Genomic DNA, 20,401 nt, shown 5'->3' with positions numbered 1-20,401 from the left:
TGCAAAATATGAAGTACATCTTCCCAGCCTTTAGATATCAGTGAAGCCAAATCAACAGCATTAGCAGCTGTAAACTACTAGTATCACTAAAAAATGGCCTCCTATCTACAAGAAGTACATAACCACCAGGTTATTAGTTTGTCTGATAATGTGTATACCAATCTATTCATGTTGAAAATAAAGCATATGGATACCAGTGTCTTTTCAAAGTATTGATCCTCCTATATCCTTATAAAGACAATGGTTTCTAAATACATGTTTTTGTACCAGGCAATGTTTCATAATCACCAATCATAGCCACAACATTTCTCCTAATGCTCTTCCATCCGATCTCGTTTAAAGTGACTCAAACACCCATGAACAGTTTCATCAGGCTGGTAAGTCACTGAATAAAAAGACTCTTTTTACTCCACCGACGTTTCGGTGACCATCTGTGATTGTGTAAAAAGAGTCTTTTTATTCAGTGACTCAAACACCGTTGGGACAGAAATATTGCTATTGTGACATTAAAGCCTTTATTCCTTCTTCCTTCTCCAGACTGTGCAGTGTGCGACAGTCCACTGGTTTTTCCGATGGGTCTCCCTGATGAGGAAGGGCATGTCCTTATGTGTGACCAGCTCGAAGCTCCCTCCTAAGCTGTCCTGGAGGGTCTGGAAACCTTTGACTTCCTTCCCGTCCTTGTCCTTGTAGCCGCCAAGCCATGTGCTCTACAAAAAATACGAAAAACAAAAGTTACTGGAGGTTTGCACCATTTTATTACAGTGTGATGGATATATAACACATTTACTATTGCAGGAGAGGCATTCCGTAAATGATATGAAATCATAAAAATAAGAAATAAAATGTCCCTATTCTATCCCCTACATACATTGTATTGAAACTATCATGAAAACCTACATGTCAACAGTTCAACTCAATACATAGTAGGTTCAAAAGAGATTTTGACTATCAGTCACTAACATTATGTTTCATATACCAGTATAATTATGTCCAGGAGAATTTGGTAGTTTGGAAACCAAATAACATTGTTCCACCTATACATGTACTTGAAACTATTTAAGCATCTTTTTTCCTAAGACAGAATATGAAAGTCCTTTTACAGGCACAGCAGTATCTCCAAGCAGATGTTGTGGTGGAAAATCCTTAAGTTTTCTGACCAACAATTTTTCTAAGAGACTAGAATAAGACTCTTCTACCCTAACAGTTGAGGTAGAGGCAGTCTGATAAAACTGTACCCCTGGCAGATTGAGATTTTGTGATACAGGCTAGGGTAGCGAAATGTCAGAAACAATAATTTTCCATCCTGACATCTGCTTGGTGATTAGGACAGTAGCAAGGTTGAATGAATCCAGGGCAGGGCTCTCTCCAGCTTTTGAATTTTTTTTCCGTTCCACTCATTGTTTTGTTGTTAATCTTTGTTGTTAAATCTGACAATTTAAGTTCATGAAAATACATTTTCATCAATTTCATGTCATTAATTTTTTTGACGCATGGGGTGAAATTTTTGTCTGTCGCAACGAGCAAATTTCCATCCTGGTATGGAAGGACGGTAGTCTGTATAATGCAAATGCCCGCTGTCGGGGGCTTTTATGCGGGGGGGCAGGCATCGTTGGGCCCCTAAAGCATGATTCAATCAGGCTAAGAGGGACGGAGGTCTCCTGTTGTTACCTTGGGCGTGAACTGTGGCAGCCATGTGTATGGAGAAGTGATGACCAGCACACCCCCCGGTGCCACCAGGCTCTTCAGGCGGTTCAGGAAGTCGAACGGCGTGGGGAGTCTACAGATGAGGTTAGCAGCCAGGACACAGCCGAACTGTCCCAGGTCCAGGGGCAGGTTACAGGCGTCTCCCTGCTGAAATCTGGTCCTGGACCGGTCCTGCGGAGATAGACAAAACATACTTGTGCCTTAGGGAAGAACCAGGAAGGATCGTGGGGAGAGGGATGAAAAAGTTCTCCTCCAGGTCAAAATGTTTGTGTTAGTCTATGTCTTTTGGCGATCTACGGGTTTTCCTCTCTTCCCTCTCTTGTGCATACTTTTTTGTTTCCAATTTCAAACACTCAAAATCACTCCCCTAACACATCCCCTAGTGGCCATGTCCCTTTCTACCCTGGGTTCCCATCTTCTTTTCCTCATTACAAGCTTAATGCATATGTAATGTGTCTGTGTGTTGACAGTTGATATTAGAGAGATGCATGGAGGGTCCTGGTAAGTGGGTTTGGGTTACAATGAGGCAAAGTGGTCCACAGTGGAGGTCAACAGCTGAATGGAGATATAATTTGATCTCATAAGCTATTCTATAGCAACAGGATAATCCCTTGGTGCCATGGGCTACCAGATGAAGCCGTCTATGCACCCTCAGTAAATGCTTTCAGTTTCAAAGCAAGATTCAACAACTTCATGGAGAACCATTCGTCAAATACAACCATAGAACACTGGACCATCCACACAAACCAATGGTGACAGTCGGTTGAAGAAGAGACAGATAAGGAGCTGTCTAAACTGAAAGAACATCCTACCTGACCGTAAACTCTACCCTACTCTACACTTTGACCAGTGCTCTGACAAGGTGACTCACAAGTGCTGGGTCTACTACAGCCTTGAGCTGAGTGGTGAGGTCCCCTTCGTCTTGTCGGTTGTAGTCTATGGTCCCCGCCACCTTCAGTTGTTCACAGGCCGCTACGAAGGAATGGCTGAAGTCGATGCCCACCACCTCCTTGTACCGCCGGGTGAGCTCAAAGGACGATCTCCCGACGGCACAGCCGATGTCAAGTGCCCTACTGGGAATGTCCGCCTGGAAGGAAAAGACATACCGGTAGAAGATTAATATGAAGTTGGCCCTTAAAGATAGCCATTTGCTAGTTGGACAATTCTGGCTGTTCATGTATCAACGTGTTCATGCAGAACCTATAAATAGATAAAATATGAAGTTGTTGTTTTCTACAGGCATGTTACATACCAGAGAGGGCTGTCTTCAACATCGATGTGTAAGATTTAGCATGTCTTGTAACTTCTTGATTAAACCTCCTTTGTAACTGTTAGGAGTCTTTCCCAAGTGGTCAAAAGTGACTTGCTGCTTTCAATTAGTTTTGACCAAGGATGTCGAACCTCCTTGTTTTGCATCAACCATCGTGTGACTGACTGTGGTTATTCTGGCATGTGCTATCAAGGAGTCCTTGGTGCTATCTAGTACAAATGTTCTAATGACAATTAAGTCCAATTGTACTCATTGACAGAAAATGGTAATGATACAAATGTCAAAGAGTAAGACTGAATAAGCTAGTTCGGAGTTGCTACTACGCATGTGCAGTGTCAAAGGTGAAGGCCCCTGTGACAGAAACAAGACCTGTCTGGGCGTTGTTATGCAAATCGAGACAATGTGGAGGTGAGCACTGTTTCCGTCGCGGGGGCCTTCACCTTTGACACCGCACATGCGTAGTAGCAACTCCGAACTAGCTTATACAAAGTTTTGGAAATGGTCAGACGTTTCAAACAGCATCCACTGCCTTTCCTCAGTGACTGACCAGGTATTCAACCAAAACCATTGATAGATATGTAAATGAGGTGAAGACAATTCTAAGCCGGTTCAAGACAATGTTGTATGCGAAAAAAACAGTGAATTATTCAGCTCCTGTTGTTTGAGTACAGGAGCTATGTGCTATTAAAGAATTCAGATCTACATTCCGAAAAGGAAAATACGAGACAAATATGTTTCAAAGGGATGAAAATTTTGTTGGAATACAATTTTCCGAATTTCTCACACATGCAATTATATATTTATAACAGGTAACGTTGTCAGGACAACTCCGCCCCCTAGTCAATCAGGACAACCTGGGTTATAGTTATGGTTATGAGTAGAGTACTTAGGTTAGGGTTAGAAGACGGGTTATATTTGAGTTTGAGAAACGTCTTGAAACCGCCCTAGGCATGGTGCTGACTTTTCCAGGTGCTGATGAGTTGTCTGGAATCATATTACATAAAATCATCAGGCCAGTACTTACCCCATCCAGTGCATGCGCGAGACATTCCTCTGCACAACGTTTGGGGAAATTCTCCAGGGCATCTTTGGGACCAAAATCGAACTGTAGAAGCTCCTCGGGACTTCCGAAATGAAACAAAAGATACTCGTTCAGAAGTTTGGCGGTCTCGTAGTAGTCCACCTTGTCGGCTTCTTTTTGCTTGAGGCTCTTGAGGGTCACCAGTTTGTAGGTCGAGTAGGCGGCTATCCCCGACGCGACCACGAGTCCACCCATGATGATGTGGCTGTGGTGAACTTGGGGTAGGGTGAGCTCGGATATCCAAGACATTTTTTACGCTTCAGCCGAACTTAAGGATGGGAAAATGACTTGCAGAAAGCTTGAGACAGGTACGCCCTCGTGCAAACGTGCTTAGTAATTTGGGTCAGAGGTTAGAGGTCAGTGCGCAGGCTGACACCGGCCCGTTGTAGCATCCAAGCTAGTCACAGTACAAAAATATGCCGAGTGGATAAAGACGGTCATTTTGTAATAACATGTCACTTAAAACTGTCAAAAATCTCTAAAATATACAGATATATTCCTCTTTATAATGTCGCACAAATGAAAGTAGCTCTGTTGTAACTTATTATATACTGGTGATGCCCCAAAGGTCCGTACCGACTTTGCCGCGACACCGGCAAAAAGTTACCCTATCAGCTGACTGGGGAGCTGCAGAGAGAGATCAGAAAGCGGCGCGCCTAGTCCGTACACACTCCGGCGGAGCTTCAGACCGTTCAACCAGGCGTGTCCGCTCGACTTGCTGCGGGATTCACCTGAAGGGAACCGGAGTCGCACGTGAGGCGGCGGGCAGTACGGGGCCGTGCCCGGATGGTGAGAGTCGGCGGGGCCGTGCAGGGAGATGGGCGCGTTGCGGCGGCGGTTGACACGCAGCCGGGTCCTGCTGGCGTTGTTCGTGGCGGCCTGGGTCCTGGGCATCGTGTACTATAGCGCCCTGATCGGCAGCGACAACGGTAGCGCCGACAGCGGGGTGGTCAACCTCTTCTTGGTAGGTAACGTTAAACCTTTTGGAGTCATCGTAACTTTCCTTCGTTCTGTTAAATCCGGGAAAAAATCTTGTGAACGCGTCAACACAACAAATAATTTGTTTTGCTCTGCTCTATCCGTCTCTGTCAGTCAGTCTTGCTATCAGTATATCGGATCTACTACTCGGTATCTTGTAGGCTGTTCAGATCCGCGATCCGCAAGATCACGCCGACCACACGTCGCTACGCTACCTGCCTGTACCGTTATTTCCCAATCTGCGTAGCGTGAATACCCTGTTAGATAATGATGTGTTAGATAATGATGTTTTCAGTTTATTTTCACTTGACAGTAATCGCTACACACCAATGTTTTGTAGGTAACTCTACCTGAGTGTGTGGTCCGTTTTCATCCCAAGCTACACGTACCGTTAGAACCATCCCAGACTTTCTTTTCTGTAGTGATGCAGAAGTTTTCAATTTAGATCTGGTCTATATCTAACGATGTGAAAATAAGGCAGGGCATTATTACTGGTAGGAGGGCTTGAAGTTCTTTGATTCCAACAAAAAGTCCATTTGTCCTGGAATATTCACAGGGAAAGGTGTGTTTATCCAAGGGGTTAAACCTCCTTTGTTTATGAAATGACAGTTGAAGGATTTCTGACTCTCTGTGTTATGGCTATAACATAAGTGATCTAACTGGTACAGTACACGTATTTGAATTTTTTTTTAAACTTTGAATGTTCACATGAAACACACTGTACAACATGTAATACTTTTAGGCAGCATGCACTGGACATGAGTGGTGTGGTCTAGGGGATTAGCAGTCCCACTACTGCTGGATCATAAGGTCAACTGGTAGGTCAACTGGTCTGGGGTTTGAATGGTTCAGAACCCCAATATGCACACTGCTGGTTTGAGTTGCAGTCCTCCAAGTTCAAAGGAAAGTTGCAAGTCGTTGAACCCCCGTTCAAGGACAGCTAGCCCTATAAAGCCAACACCCTTCTTGGAAAGAGTCACACTCACAGGTAGCATTCCCCAGTGTGCAATAGTCCTCTAGACAGCTTATACTTACTGACAAGGACAGTATGTCATATTTTGAGAGTAGAGGGCTTTTTGAAAGTGCTTTGCTTTTTGCCCGATCCTTAATAAACATATGTGAATAACATTAGTATAAAGTATTTTGGGTTACCGTGCATGTTGTCCAAATTCATGCATTGAGAAGTTGGGTTCGGTGCATTGAAAGCTGTCATAATCTCATATGATTGATGAATTGTGAAACTGTTCTGATCTGGTACTGGCACAATCTGTCATGGAAGGTTGCTGGTATGCTTGAAAGAGTTTCTAAGGGTTTATTTCCAGTGCATCCTGCCCCAGGATCAACAGTCAGACAGGATTTACTCTCCATGTACTTTTGTCAAGGAGAAATTTCCTGTGAAAAACTTCTCCAATCAAAACCAGTGGCTAATGAGAAAAGTGAACGATACCACTATTTGATAATTGCAATTAGGATTTGAAAGGGTTTCCTTCCAGTATATCCTGCCCTCGAGGTCGAAACACGGGGTTTAATATTTTTGTATACTCGGCAAGTGGAAGTTTCCTGTGTTTTCAATCTTCAGTTTAGAGACTTGAAAACTTTCCTTAGTAACGGTAAGTAGCTGTACTTGGGGCAAAACAAATATCCTCAGAGCCCGCCCAACAACTAGATAACGTTGCAGTCAAGGCAGAAACGAGTATGAACTATGATAAGAAGTTTTCGTAGTAACTTGAATAGTTGGTTTCCAGTTCTGAATATATGATACCAAGGAGGTTTGATGATATTAAGACTATGAAGTCAGAAAATCATCACCCTCATTCTTGCTTCTTGTCAGCCTGTCTACTTGGCTGGAAAGAAATTAGTACACAAACTACTTTAGATAAGACTACCATAGGTGTGATTTTGAGTTGAAACCTCTGTTGAATTGAGGGATATAGGCCAAAAAAACCTCATCTCCTCCAATCCCCGGCAATCTTCCAACTTCCAATCACATCAGGAAACCAGTAGTTTCCTCTCTACAGTTGTGCTTTTCTCCCACACATTTCTGTAACCTGTCTGCCATATATTTTTCTTAGGGAACAGTATTATTTTGAAGTTTAGTCTTCATTGCTGGGTCAATCATCATTACAACAGTTCTTATAAGTGATATGTTTTGTCTAAGCAATATGAATATTAGTGCTTTAATAAGTTATATATATAAACAATTACATATGTATATTCTATTAGTGCTTTATTGCAAAGAAATGTCCTTCTTCTTTTGTCAGATCTAATATGAAAGGTTTTTTGTTTGTTCTTGTTTTCCTGTTCCTGTACTACACTGTATTGCTTCCAGTATGGCTAGACTGTCTTGAATGACATCTTGTATCCATTACCAGTGACCCTGCACTTCGACTGGGTCAGGTGCAGAAGTACATTGAAGGCAGGTACTGTGACAGCCTGTCTTTGCCTCCTAATTGTACATTAGAAACATATTTTCTCCTGTTGAATTCCCTGCTTGATGGCTATCCACTCCCACTGGGCCCTGTCTGAGTCACCTATTTGATTGCTTTTATCACTGACAAATGCAATGATTCTTGAAACTATCCAGAAAACATTGGCAATGAATTCCAAAGCAATGAGTCACTTGCGGATGATAATGCACCTATAGCTGGAAGTCAAGTTGTTTATAGCTCGGAGTACTGAAGTAGTCAGTCCACTAGCACTGCACATTGACCAGCGATTCAACATTTTTTCCGAATTGTTAGATTTTTTTCATGTGAATATCAAGCTGAGATAGCAGTGTATGCAAATATTGATCATGTACACATCGCCTATGTTAACTACTGTAAGCACTGCTGTGTGGTCCCCTGATGATATCAGTGTCCTATCCTGGTCTCCAAGGGCCAGGCTGATCACTGGCAACATGGAAACCAGGTGTTCATGTCATCCACTTTTGTCTGAGTACCTTTCATGCAGTTCCCCCTGGGTAATATAGGTCTGAATCCGCACAATAGACCTGAGTTGTACATCATAAAATCCTCAGACATAAGGTCGTTTGCAAAATTAGGTCAGCGTGTTGTTTGGTGTTCTCAAATTATTTCCATACTTTGCAGGACGGAAAGGAGAGTCGAGTGAATACAGCATCACCAGAGGCTATATTCTGCTAATCAATGACATTACTACTGAAGTGTCTAAATGTTGTAGGACTCTTATTTTCTATCAAGGGAAATCAAGAGAAAAGATAAGCATGTATGCAGAAGGCTTTGCTTTTACATTTTTTACGTCCGAATAACCAACCCTTCACCATATTTATTCAATAAGTAAATACACAGAAGGGGATCTTCATTATTTGGATTTCACAAGAGACAGTGGGATATTGCCTTTGCAAGCAATACAACCATCTGTGTGTATAGATTTCTGTTTTGAATTATACATGGCAGTTTTCATTGAATTGTAGCCTACTTTTTATGACTGCCCTGTTCACTGTGATGTCATTGTTGAATGACGTGGCAGTTGCTCCTGTCTGTGTTGTTGTATGATGACTGATTCCGCTTTCTCTGGTATTTGCACTTCAGGGTTGTGGTTTCTACCGGTTTGTTGTGAAAACATCCGTCTATTCCACAGGACTCTCCCTTTTTGCATGCTCCTGTGAGCATGCACTGTATGTGTACAACAGAGATACACTCTTTTCAGAGTGACTGATTGAGAATGTGATTTCGGTGATTAGAATTCAATTTTTTTTTTTGGTTTTAGGAAAGTGAAACTTAAATTAAAAACCTGTGGTTGATGTTAATCTCCAAGCAGATGTGGTCTAGGTTCCGGCTCAGTGTTTTACATTTTAATATGCATGTTTTTCAGGCTTTTTATCATGTTTTGTCATTGTAGTGATTCATATTTTTTTTCTCTTCCCCTCCTCATATAGGAGAAATAGAGAGGAAGACTTTGAGAAAGACGTATAAAAATTCTCAAAAAACACATGTAAACATAAAACATCTACATCTGCTTAGACAATTAATGTTTGATCAGTGCATGTTCTGTAATGGTTTTAATTGATAGCTCCCAGGACAGGAAGTTTGTGCAAATAGTTGGAGTGTCTGATTGTTTATAAGTCCTGCCTCAGGACACCAGTGTTTACTGACCTCGCTGGAGAGAATCACCTCCCTCTTTGGACGGTAGTTAGTGTAGCTCATTAGGTTTGTTTGGAGCAGGACAATATTTGTGTAGGTTGTCAAGGAAATGACAAACTTTTTTGGGTGGTCTTCTCTACACTACCCATTAAGATTGAATTACAGTGTACATCCAGGAAACTAAAACTGACTACCATTACCAGTTTTAGTTTGCGCAGCAGCTTGCATACTGGGATTTCCTGTGGTATGCAAAGGCATTTTCAGAATGACTACCTGCATGATTGGTCTAGATAATGAACTTGTTTAATTTGCATGGATAATGAATATGTTTTATTTTATCCAGATATTAAATGCATATGTTTGATTTTGTTTTGCCGGCATAACGTTGTATCTATTCATGTTTGTTTTGGTGATATTGGTCATTATCTTCCTAACTACAACACCATGATAAAAAATACCCCCTGGACATCTTATCTGTTGGTCCTTGTGATTAATTCATCATCTAATTACTTAGGCTACATAACGTTATAGGTGTGTTGCTGCTTTTTGGAACATATCCAGATATGTCTGGTAGGTTTTCAATAAATCAAAATAGCCACAAAAGGAAACTTTATTCCTGGTGGGCTGCTTATTCCTTGAGTGATTAGCAATTGTACCAAATGACATAGAAATGGAACAAGGTAATATAGATTTTACGACATGGTGACTGATGTATCTTCAAGTTGACTGTTTAACAAGTTTAGCCAAATGACGTTAAGTGAGAACAAGGCTATCGCTACACTTTACAACATGGTGACTGTCGGTGAACTTGACTGCTCAGCAACTAACGATATGAACGGACCCTTTGTTACCCACTGGTATCATTATATACTTTCGGATGGGAGCAAAAGTTCAATTTCCTACATTGACCTAAAGGGAGGGGCAATAAACCGGGCAGGGGTACTCACCGCCACCCTGGTACAGGGTGGCAGATGAGGATCTAAAGCCCAAAACACACCACAACAAACACAGTGATCAGCCCCTCCATAAGTACACGTACCCCAAACCGTGCCAGAGCCTTCAAATTAATGAAGTTGTGCTGCACCTTCAACTTAATGAAGTTGTGCACGACGAAATCTGAAGAAGAAGATAAACGTTTTTGTAGCTTGACTTTCTTGACTTATGTCGAGTGTCAGACCTCCTCCGCCACTCAAACCACCATTTTTATAGCAGTTTGAATTGAATTAAATTAAATCCTTCCCACACCTCTCGGTGTATAGGGCAGTGCACATTTCCGTTTTTATAGACCTTGGGCCACACAGTTGTACAACAAGGGTTACTTCGCTGGTGGTGGAGTGAGTTCAACAACCATGCCCTTTCTTGCTCATGAGGGCCAAGAAGAGAAGGCACTGTGTACCATTTTTAAAGTCTTTGGTATGACCTAGCAAAGGTTTGAACTCTCGACCTCTCCAATGCTAAATGCACCGTTACCTTTATAGCAGGGTGACTGGTTAATGTCGAATGCTCAGCAACTTCATCCACGGAACAGTGAGAGGGAGCCACTGTTAAACTCTTCAAACAAACGACACAACCTTGTCCCTTCTTCTAGGTCAATAACAACCTTTCATACACACACACTAAGAAACAAAAACACTGTTTCCATCCCCTCTGCTGGAAGTAAAACAAAATGACTTTGAAACTCTTTCCTTCATGAAGTATTCTGCCTGAAGAACCAGATGCTGTAGACGTCAGTGTCATTCAGACATGACTATTGTCATTTGTCTGCTATGTTGATCATAAAAAAAAACATGAAACCAGTCCAAAGAAGTTTACAGGAAGTGTCTTTGCCTTTGTGTTTGCTTATTCCATTAAGATGCACTGACCATGTTGAAATGCTACATTGTTCAGTTGCAAACTGGAATTCTCTTTGGTACACATAACACTTATACTACAGTTCAAGTCATGTATGGCAGCTTCCTGCTTTTGGTTTCCCTTGTGGTTATTCCATGAGTAATTGTCTGGAAAAAAAAAAGCTATTTGGAAAGCAGCAGGCCCGGGCACCATCCTCTGTAGTTTACCGCTGACTCATTCTTTTCGCTTGCTAATCAGTGGTCAAAGTCACCTGGTGAAAGTGATGATATGTAACGTTGGGTAACATAAATTCGGGATTTTTCCGATAATGGTTGACTGAAATCAATCTAGCAGAACAATAAACCATCTTTTTTTCTATTATTCTGTCAGTATCATGTACTATCTTTGCACTAATCATATATATGGTAGATTTTGTCTCTAGTCGTGCTGACACCATGATATTTCAACTTGAAACTACCGTCCGCCGCACGCACAATGACGGTGCTGTCGGACAGGGGTGAACATTAATTCGGGAGAGAAGATTCGTCTTGAATATCTTACCGCTAATTACATTTTATACAGCAGCTATTCGTTCCATCCTTGGCTTGAGGAGAGTGCTATGGATATAGACGTGTCCAAGTAAAAAATACACGAAAAAACGGCCGTACCGCACACATCAGGCCTACGGGAACAACCCGTGTGTTGAGTCAGTAGCTATAGAACGTCAAAGTCGACATCCACCGTCATGGCAACGTGTACATTATTCATGGGAAGTTAGCCGGATGCCGTAGCATTGATAATACTACTATGTCCATGTATTCCTTGTTGTGTTAGGAGCAAACTTTGAGGAAAATATCGGCCTCAGTCCACAATCACACGCAACATTTAGACAAAAAAGTGTTCCTCACAAACCTTTGTCGTCTGCTTGACAACAGGATTCTGGGTAATGATATGGCGGCGGGAAAATACACGTGCCGTAGGTTGTAGCAACAAAGAGGGGTTTTGATGATTGATCACACTTAGAGTCCAATTGCAGGTCAGCAATTTTAAGAAAATAAGTTGTCTTGTAAATGATTGTGTTTAGCAGGAAGCGGATGTGACATTTGTCTTATAAACCAGCCGACAACGATGTAGTGTGATTCTCCCACGAAGCCCTCAGCCTGTTCCAATAAGGGACGGAGAGTTTTTGTCCTCGTCGCCTTCTAATGCATGCTTATCGAAGCTTTTCAGACAGTGTTCTGAATACGTTAGTCTGTCAAGTTTGCATTTCTAGCGGTATTACTGATTTTGCATCTAGCACATATCCCTAAATACCCCGTTTTCGAAAAATCCCGAATTTAAGTACCCCACGAATTTATGTTACCCAACGTTAATACGAAAGAAAAGATACATGTACTACTAGTATGATTAGAACTTTTTTCTGCCAGTAACCAAGGATATCCTTATTTTATCCTATTTGAACCTCCTTGCTGTAACTAGCTTGAAATGAAAGAACTCATTTGAGCCCAGAGATTTCCTGAATTAAAAAAGCCCATTTTTGGTTTGTGTTCTGAAATGATGAGTACAAAAGTACAAAATGTATGTCTAGGATCCAATTTTGATTTAGATCAGTTCAGGATGTATGAAAGGAAAATGATGAAATTCCATGTGAAACAGGTAGAAATGTTCTTATACTAGTTTTAGAAATGATAATGAAGATCAGAAATTAGTTTTCCGCTGGTAGAATACAAATGGATAGATGTTTCAGTCATCTGCTGCTATTCAAAATCAAAGCCATTTAAAAAACTTGTGTATTGCAAATGAGAGTCTTTAACTTTCAGTTTAACTTTAACTTATATCATAATTGCAGAGTTATAATGCTATCATGGTACTGTGATCTATGAGTTACGTGCCTGATTGTATCCGAGATTATAAACTAAACTGCAGGTGTTCAAGTGTCCATGAAAAGATTTACTTCAGTTTATTATGTGCAATGCTATTCATTTGCTGCTTTTATTGTGATTTACTTTGTATAAACCAATTTGTTTCGTACTTGGTAACACAGATCTTAGTCCAATAAGCCCAGAATTTATCATTCCTTTATAAACCTAATATGTTACGAATTGATAGGAAAGGTAAATCTTTATGTAGAAAAATTCAAGTTGTTTTTATGTTATTTTGTTGTTGATATGCAAAATGTACTTGCTACAGCTTGAAATATATAAAAGAGTCTAAGTCTAAAAGAATTTCTCCTTAGGGCCGTGATACCAGTCAGGTGTATGGGCAATCTCTCGGAATCAACTTTGATGGACGTACATACATAGAAGGAGGTCAACATGATACCAAGGACTCCTACAAGAGGCATGCCTTCAACCTTGCCGAGAGCGACAAGATCTCTAGTAATCGACCTGTGCCAGACACCAGGAATTACAGGTACGTGTACTTGGCTAATTGATGTTTATTAACCTTAATCAGTTGGTCAAGGTTTTTCTGCTGCTGGAAGAGGTGGAGACTTGGGACTTAATTAAGAGATCATAAAGTAGGTCAATCCAATTACCAAGTTTTCACCCCTGAGCTTTTATTACTGAAGAGGGCGTTGACTTGTAAATAGAAATGTGGAAACCATAGGGAGGGGGGGGGGTACTGGACCACAGTACAGTATGTGCTTTGGATGAGATGTATTTCAGGCCCTGATGACAGAATGTATTTAATTTTACCAGTTAAAGCCTAGAGGAATGTCACAGGGATAAGCAATATCATCAGGCTTGGGAGGTGTATAGAGAGTGGTGGTATGATGGACGGAAGTATGGTATAAGAATTGTCCCCTCAAATAGAAAAGATATCATACTCTCCTAGCAGAGGTTAGGCTTCAGCTTGTTTTATTGGACGTATTTTAGATGTTGTGGCTTTCTATTTTGTCAGATTTTCTTTTTGTCCCCCAGCCTGTCAAAATAAAAAAGCCTGATAAAATGCCCAAAGGACCTCCAAAACAAGCAGGAGCCTAGCCTTGTTGGAGAGTTAAGAGATTGTACATGTACTATGGAATCTTTTTGATGGCCTGTGGTATCACAGCTTATATCCATAGAAGATCTTTCAGTACATGTCCTGTTTTCTTGGATGCATTACAAAAACAATTTATGCATGTTTCCCTGGTTCAAGGAGATTTTTCTAGATGGCCTTTACAAAGTGTAAGCTGTTTACTGGGCTGTGAAGATGAGACAAGACCGGAGATTTAACTTTGCAAAGGTGTGAAGGTCATCATATATCACAATAATGGGGATTGTCAGGAAGACCTGGGATGGACATGAAGGTGGAAGGCAGAAAATACCCAGCTGTTGCCACTTTTGTGCTCAACTTTCCAATGCCAGTACTTGTTCCCTGCAACCTGCATTGAAGGACAAAAGACTTTACCTGGTTCCTAAAGGATGTGACAAAGTAAACTCACTAAAACTAGGTTATACTCTATAACTCAGTACAAGGTCATGTGGGTGGTTGTAACCGAGTGTTAGAGCACTCAGAGAAAGTGGCTTTCTAGGTGTTTCTGTTAGACCTGTAACTCTAATGGAACCTGGCAGAGTGCTGAGATCCAAGTGACCCCTGGGGCAGTTCGGGCTGTGTTACTGTGGCTATTTTAATTTTCAGGCCTGATTTTTTGGGCCAAAGTCCAACGTAAGATGGCAGCAGTCTTATAGTGTACATGTAGGTGTCACACAAAGGCATGCATGATGCATGATGCGGTGACCACAAACTCATCACACTGCAAACATATGATCTGTCTTGCATTTCTGACGTCAGATTCCGAGTTGGAGGAATGGTGTCTGGAGCAATTCCTATGGTGCAGGTGTGGCCGACTCGGAATCTGACGTCACAAAGGTCAAAGGTCTTTTGACATCGCCAGTATTACATCACCACGCCGTGAATTTCAAATGTTGTAAAAACGCTAATCTATGATGGACTCATGTAAAAGAAGTCAGAACTGGTATTAGTGGTATGATATTTAACATACTGCAGTATGCATTACGAAATTAGGTTTAGCCTGCCTTTAAGGTTGGAATTGACTGCAAGGGAGCAAACTTAAACTGCACCTCCTTCCCCTCCTACTGCGGAATAAGTCCCCTGCAAACTTTGATGAATTTACACTCTCTATGACTTGATGTTATATCCAGAAACAGAGAGGCTTTAAATTGCGCCTAGCGGCCTTTTTAGAAGAAAAGGTAGCCTTTTTTACTCTTTCAAATGAGACAGGCTGGGAATTAGCAAAGATCCTCTGTACCATGTCTGGCTGCTATCTTAGATAAGAAAAACTAATGGGGCGAGAAGCCACGTTTTATATGATTATGGTTAGACTTTCTATTTTCAACATACAGTCAAACCTGCCCAAGGCGACCACCCGGGGGACCGAGCAAAAACGGTCGCGATGGACAGGTGGTCGCCATGAAGAGGATTCCAATCCTAACATGTTTCCTGGTCGAGTGTTTTTAAATACAGTGTACTACGTAGATGGATGGAAAATTATGTGATTTTAGACAGCATGACCCCCAAAAGGTTCAATTCTCATTGATAGAAAGATCCTACAGAAATTACATTTTCTGTTGTCGTTGTAATATTTGTATACCGTTACATCGTGTACAAATGTTCGTCATAATTTTTACTAAAAACAATGTCTGCCTGATTCGATCTCCCAGCGCCCTCCCGCATTCACACGTTACGTTTAAGTATAAGAGTACACACACACACAAACACACATTAAATCTAGGTTTTAAGGCCGAAGACATTAATCCCTAGAAAACACCAGCTGACCCCAGCCTTCTTTTGGGCGCCGACCGCTGGATTAGAGCGGCAAAAAGTTTGATCTGACAACTGAAGGCTGAAAACGGGAAGTTGTGATACCGCCGCCGAGCACGCGACCGCATCAAAAAGTAACACTGGAGCAGAACGTACAGCGTCCGCGATTACAAGCAAGCAGCGCCCAATAAAGGTTTGTGAAGAGTCATGGAAATAATAAGAATATAAGAATATTAATTTCTATCAATGATGAAAGTATTCTAAATATTCATACACAGAAGCGTCGTGATTTAGAAAAGGCAGCGTTATACCGCGCTGAAACAAAGATGGCGTCGCGGACCAAGGAACAACATGTCTCGACCGACGTTTTGCCCTCCGCTAAGTCATTTCCCGGCGGAATTTAGTAAGACAGAGCCCCTTTTTTGTTGAAAATACAAGAAATGGATAGTAATTTCTGTGAAATCTGACGTTTTGACGCCATGCACTATGTGATCGTTTTGAAAATTTGGTTCAAACCGAACCGAGCTTGCGGTAAACAATAAATTTACGATGGGGCACAACATTAACAACATCGATATTTAAGTATTCACAATCCTTTGTATTTACAATGTTTATAGTGGGAACATTTTATTAAAACACTTCATGGAGGAATCAATGCTATTCATATATTTTTGTCCGTCAAGGTCACAAAAACATTTCCGCGAAATCCGACAGCAAAATTCGATGTCACCACACGCTAGAAAAACCATCGCCATGGCCAGGGATTGTGCTCTGTGCGGTCCAAATTCGTGGCGGTCGCGGTCGCGTTGGACGGGTGGTCGCCTTGGGCAGGCCGCTTAATGCTTGTGCCTATGGGGAAAATTTTCGGGACCGACAAAAAGCGGTCGCCATGGTCAGGTGGTCGCGTTGAAAAGGTGGTCGCCTAGGCAGGTTTGACTGTAGCCGTATCCTGTTTATATTCTTTCTTTGTACACAACCTCAGGGCGGTGCCTCGCACGGAACTGTAAGTGAAAACACAATGCCGGTACCATAAGAATATCAATAATGATGGAATTTGGAAAGGACGTATTTATGTTATGGCTAAAACCATGAAGGTGATTTCTGAACTGATTTGAAACAGGTGATGGGATGATTTTGCAGGGAAAACCGACCAGAATGAAACCATGGCACAAAGACGAACTACATCAATGTATTTGAATTTCTTATTCATGCTGAATATGAATCACATCTAACAGTGATTACAATGATATGCACATACATACAAGTAGATACAGTAACTTGTTGAAACCCATGCATTCAGGGTAGTGGTTGTTTACTAATAGGCAAATATTGTATGTGTTTAGATTCATTCTAGAAATCATGTGGCATGATGTCACAATCATTGACATTACATCACAGCAATACAGATTTTCTGGCAGTAATGCACTGAGTGTGCCTACCACAAACTTTCAACACTGCAAACACCTTCTTTTCCTCCTAACGTGAAATTAAGAATTTATACTTAGTCTAATTACAGTATCATATGCATCATGGAAGTGTACATGCATGATGGCTCTGTTGTTTTCTTATCATTAGTTGTTGATTGTCAAGGCATGAAGCAAGTCAAATGTTTATCATCTTTCATTTTTGGGGGCATAGCATCACACCTGGTATTAGGCGGAGTTATTTGTTTAACTTTCTGACAAAACAAAAAATCCCACAAAAGTTCATAGAGAGATGTATTACCCAAAAGTCACGGAGTAGTCAAACTAAATGACCCTTTTCAACATCATACAGCCCACTGTGCCTGCAGCCTGTATGATATATAGATATACATCCTGGTTGTGACATTTCCATAGGGTGATGTTTGCATCTGGAATGACTTCAACCTCAAAGAACCCATCTCAAATTTCCTGTTTCATGTCTTCATTATGTCTGTACCTACGCCTGATAAAGAATTACCTCTGTTTCCTTAATGATGATTCCAGGTCCCTTTCATTGTAATAACCCTCCCGCAGAGCTTCTCTAATCAGTCTTGGAATGACCAGAGGCATATCACTGTGAGCATTACTAGAACCTATCATCTGTATCCCTTGGAGACAGGCCAAGAAGGTGGGAGGGTTGTGTGATGTGTTAGACTGACTTATATGTTCATGCAATCTAAGCTGCACCATGGGAACAGTTCGTGCAAATGTCCTTACTTGTACAGTCAGACCTGTGCCAGTGACTACCTCTGTGCCTCTACATAAGGACCACCTGGCAAATGTGACCACTTTTAGTGGTCCCTTAGATAGTTGTCCCCATTGACACAAGAATTAAAAATCCTGTCTATAGTGACCACCTGTCCACATAGACCAGATTGTATTGGTCCTGAGTAGTCTTCTTGGGCAGTTTTGTCTGTACTTCTCTTTTATTTATGAACTTTGCTTTTGATAGATATTAAGGAGAAGGATGATGATGACAGTGATGCTTTTTTTTTCATCACCCTTCCAGTTGATATTCTTTTCTTTACTTTCATCCTCTCCACCCATATCACTCCCAATCCATCAGTCCCCCAGGAATCCTGACACCTTCAGAAAAGGACCTGTGTCAAATTAGGATTTAAAGGGGCTTTACCAGCAGGGTGCTGAGTGTTCTAGCCCTGCAGTAGATGAATTGCCTTCTTTCTCTTCAGTTAGACCTCTTGCTCCTGAGATGGGGTTGCTTACATTTTGTAGACAACACAATCTTTGAAGAGTCTGCTGCCATGTACTTACATGTACTCTTCATGAACTGTCCTGGGGAAACACATTGTTAGATTCCATGTACTTATTCTTCATTGGCAGTCCTAGGGACACATTGATTGTCTCATTACCATGGAAACCATGGGCAGGCTAGGGTGCAGTAGTCGACAACAAACTTCTTCTTTTTTTATCTCGGGTTTACCTCTTGGAAGTAAGCTCAATATCTCAGTCCTTTGGTTCTGTCTGATTGAGGTTTGTTGAAAGTTAAACTGTGGCTGTTCATCTCAAGTTACAGCCAGGGGGTTACAGCAGTAGACATGATGTTAACAAGTACATGTACATGTATTATATGACGACTAGTCATTGACCAGCTTGTCTAGGACAATGGTTTCTGAACCGGGTTCATCATTGATTGAGTAAACAACTGGCCAGAAATATTCTAATCCAATTGTCTGAAAAAGTTATATATTGTTAATGTAGTAGTTTGTAGAGAAAACTCAAAAAGTCTTCTTTGAGTCCTTGGCCTGCAGTTACTCAAACAGTCTCTTGCCAGGTGCCATGGTAACACTTGTGCCGTTCTTACCTTTACGATAAACTCGGAGTTAAGTACAGTCTGGCACGTTCCCAACCAGTAAATTGTACCGCAAATGTATCCAGGCTTGATAACAATCACCATGTGTGCTCCAAATAGTTCCTTACTTCAGCATGTACATCAAAGTTACTGATTGAAGCTACTGTAGGTCGTAAAAGATGGTTTTATGTCCTACCTGGCAGAATCAACTCAACTCTACTCTACTCTATGTACTATGTGATTTTCGTTCTATCTTGTATTGCATTGCTTATTACTGTAGTTTCAACTGCTGTCCCCTTGTACCACAAAAAGAAGTCTCCTTGAACTTAACTTACAGTATCCTGAAGTAGAAAATTTTGTCAATATTCGCAGAGTTTTTTTCCCTGCCAATATACTTTAAAACATTATGGAAATGACGGATAAGTATCAGTGGTAGCTACTGGTAAATTGCACCATTACTAGGGCTTAGGGTCTTATGGTTTTAGATAACCAATCTATAGATACTGAAATGGAAGGCTGTTTCAAGTGTGACATCAGAAGGAAAATGGTTGTTAGAATGTATCCTGTAACAAAATGCATCTGTTATCATGGGAATTTGCTGCGAGTCTGCTTCAAATTGCCCAAAGTCCAATTATCATGGAAAAGACATCAAGTCATTATGATATTGATATCTAATGTATATCAATGTAGTTATTGTTCACTAATGAATTCCTTTGTGAATTACAAATGATAAGTATCTTCAGTAGTACTTTTGTGCTGCCAAGCTCCATTTGTATCTTTGAAAAGCGCAGTTTGTAGTTTTCAGCTGGTGGGCTCAGGGTGCTTTCAGGGTCACTGATCTTGCCAAGGACTAGGCTAAGGGCTGACCCGAGGTTAGCTCACTCCCCCCAGACACAGGGGCTTGTCCTGATTAACATGGACAGCCAGGGGAACTTGACCAAGCTTTTCTGTCCAACAGTGCTGAAAGTGTTAATGACCTGACGTTCTCTTGATGAACCTTATTGTTGGAAGTTACGTCTAATCAACCTCAGGAACAAAATCACTGTCTGGAGTGGAAAAAGTAATGACAAGACTGAAAGGAATGCAATTTACCCTTACAGATAGCAACCTATGGAACCCTTTGAACAAAGGTTGCCCCTAACCTTCAACCTTAGAGGAAGACATTTTCCGGAGATATTGATTTCTTGATTTTCCCATGTATCTGGTCGTGCAGCTTCTGTAACCTGCAGCGTTCGAAAGGTCGAGAGAAAAGCCCTGAATTTTGATTTTCTACACAAATTACTGTAAATCTTTAAATGTTTGGGTTAATTTTTTCCATTTTTGTGGTGACCTCTCCACTGTGAAATCATGACATTGCAAAGATGTGGTTCCATAATATATTGCTATTGCATTAACCAA

General features: G+C 41.2%; 2 protein-coding genes across 3 annotated transcripts in view; one reads left to right on the top strand and one right to left on the bottom strand.

Annotated features, from left to right (window-relative positions):
- Positions 1-492: 492 nt before the first annotated feature.
- LOC136433749 (uncharacterized) lies at positions 493-4,431 on the bottom strand. Its single transcript, XM_066426237.1, has 4 exons — positions 3,999-4,431; positions 2,576-2,791; positions 1,669-1,875; positions 493-707 (listed from the first exon to the last, which is right to left on the bottom strand). The coding sequence occupies exons 1-4, from the start codon at positions 4,302-4,304 to the stop codon at positions 516-518; spliced, it is 921 nt and encodes a 306-aa protein (XP_066282334.1). The 5' UTR covers positions 4,305-4,431; the 3' UTR covers positions 493-515.
- Positions 4,432-4,601: 170 nt separating this feature from the next.
- Positions 4,602-20,401, top strand: part of LOC136433747 (polypeptide N-acetylgalactosaminyltransferase 16-like) — a 33,472-nt gene continuing 17,672 nt past the window's right edge. The window contains exons 1-2 of one of the 2 annotated variants that reach the window (XM_066426234.1): positions 4,602-5,019; positions 13,203-13,378. In XM_066426234.1, the coding sequence (XP_066282331.1) occupies positions 4,873-5,019; positions 13,203-13,378 (323 nt within the window). In that variant the 5' untranslated portion in view covers positions 4,602-4,872. The remainder of the gene's footprint in view (positions 5,020-13,202; positions 13,379-20,401) is intronic. The other variant, XM_066426233.1, reaches the window with a different exon arrangement.

The sequence above is a fragment of the Branchiostoma lanceolatum genome, chromosome 4 (genome assembly GCF_035083965.1).
Source record: "Branchiostoma lanceolatum isolate klBraLanc5 chromosome 4, klBraLanc5.hap2, whole genome shotgun sequence".
Classification (NCBI taxonomy): domain Eukaryota; kingdom Metazoa; phylum Chordata; class Leptocardii; order Amphioxiformes; family Branchiostomatidae; genus Branchiostoma; species Branchiostoma lanceolatum.
Note: the sequence above shows the minus strand (reverse complement) of the source record. Positions and strands in the feature narration are given on the sequence as shown.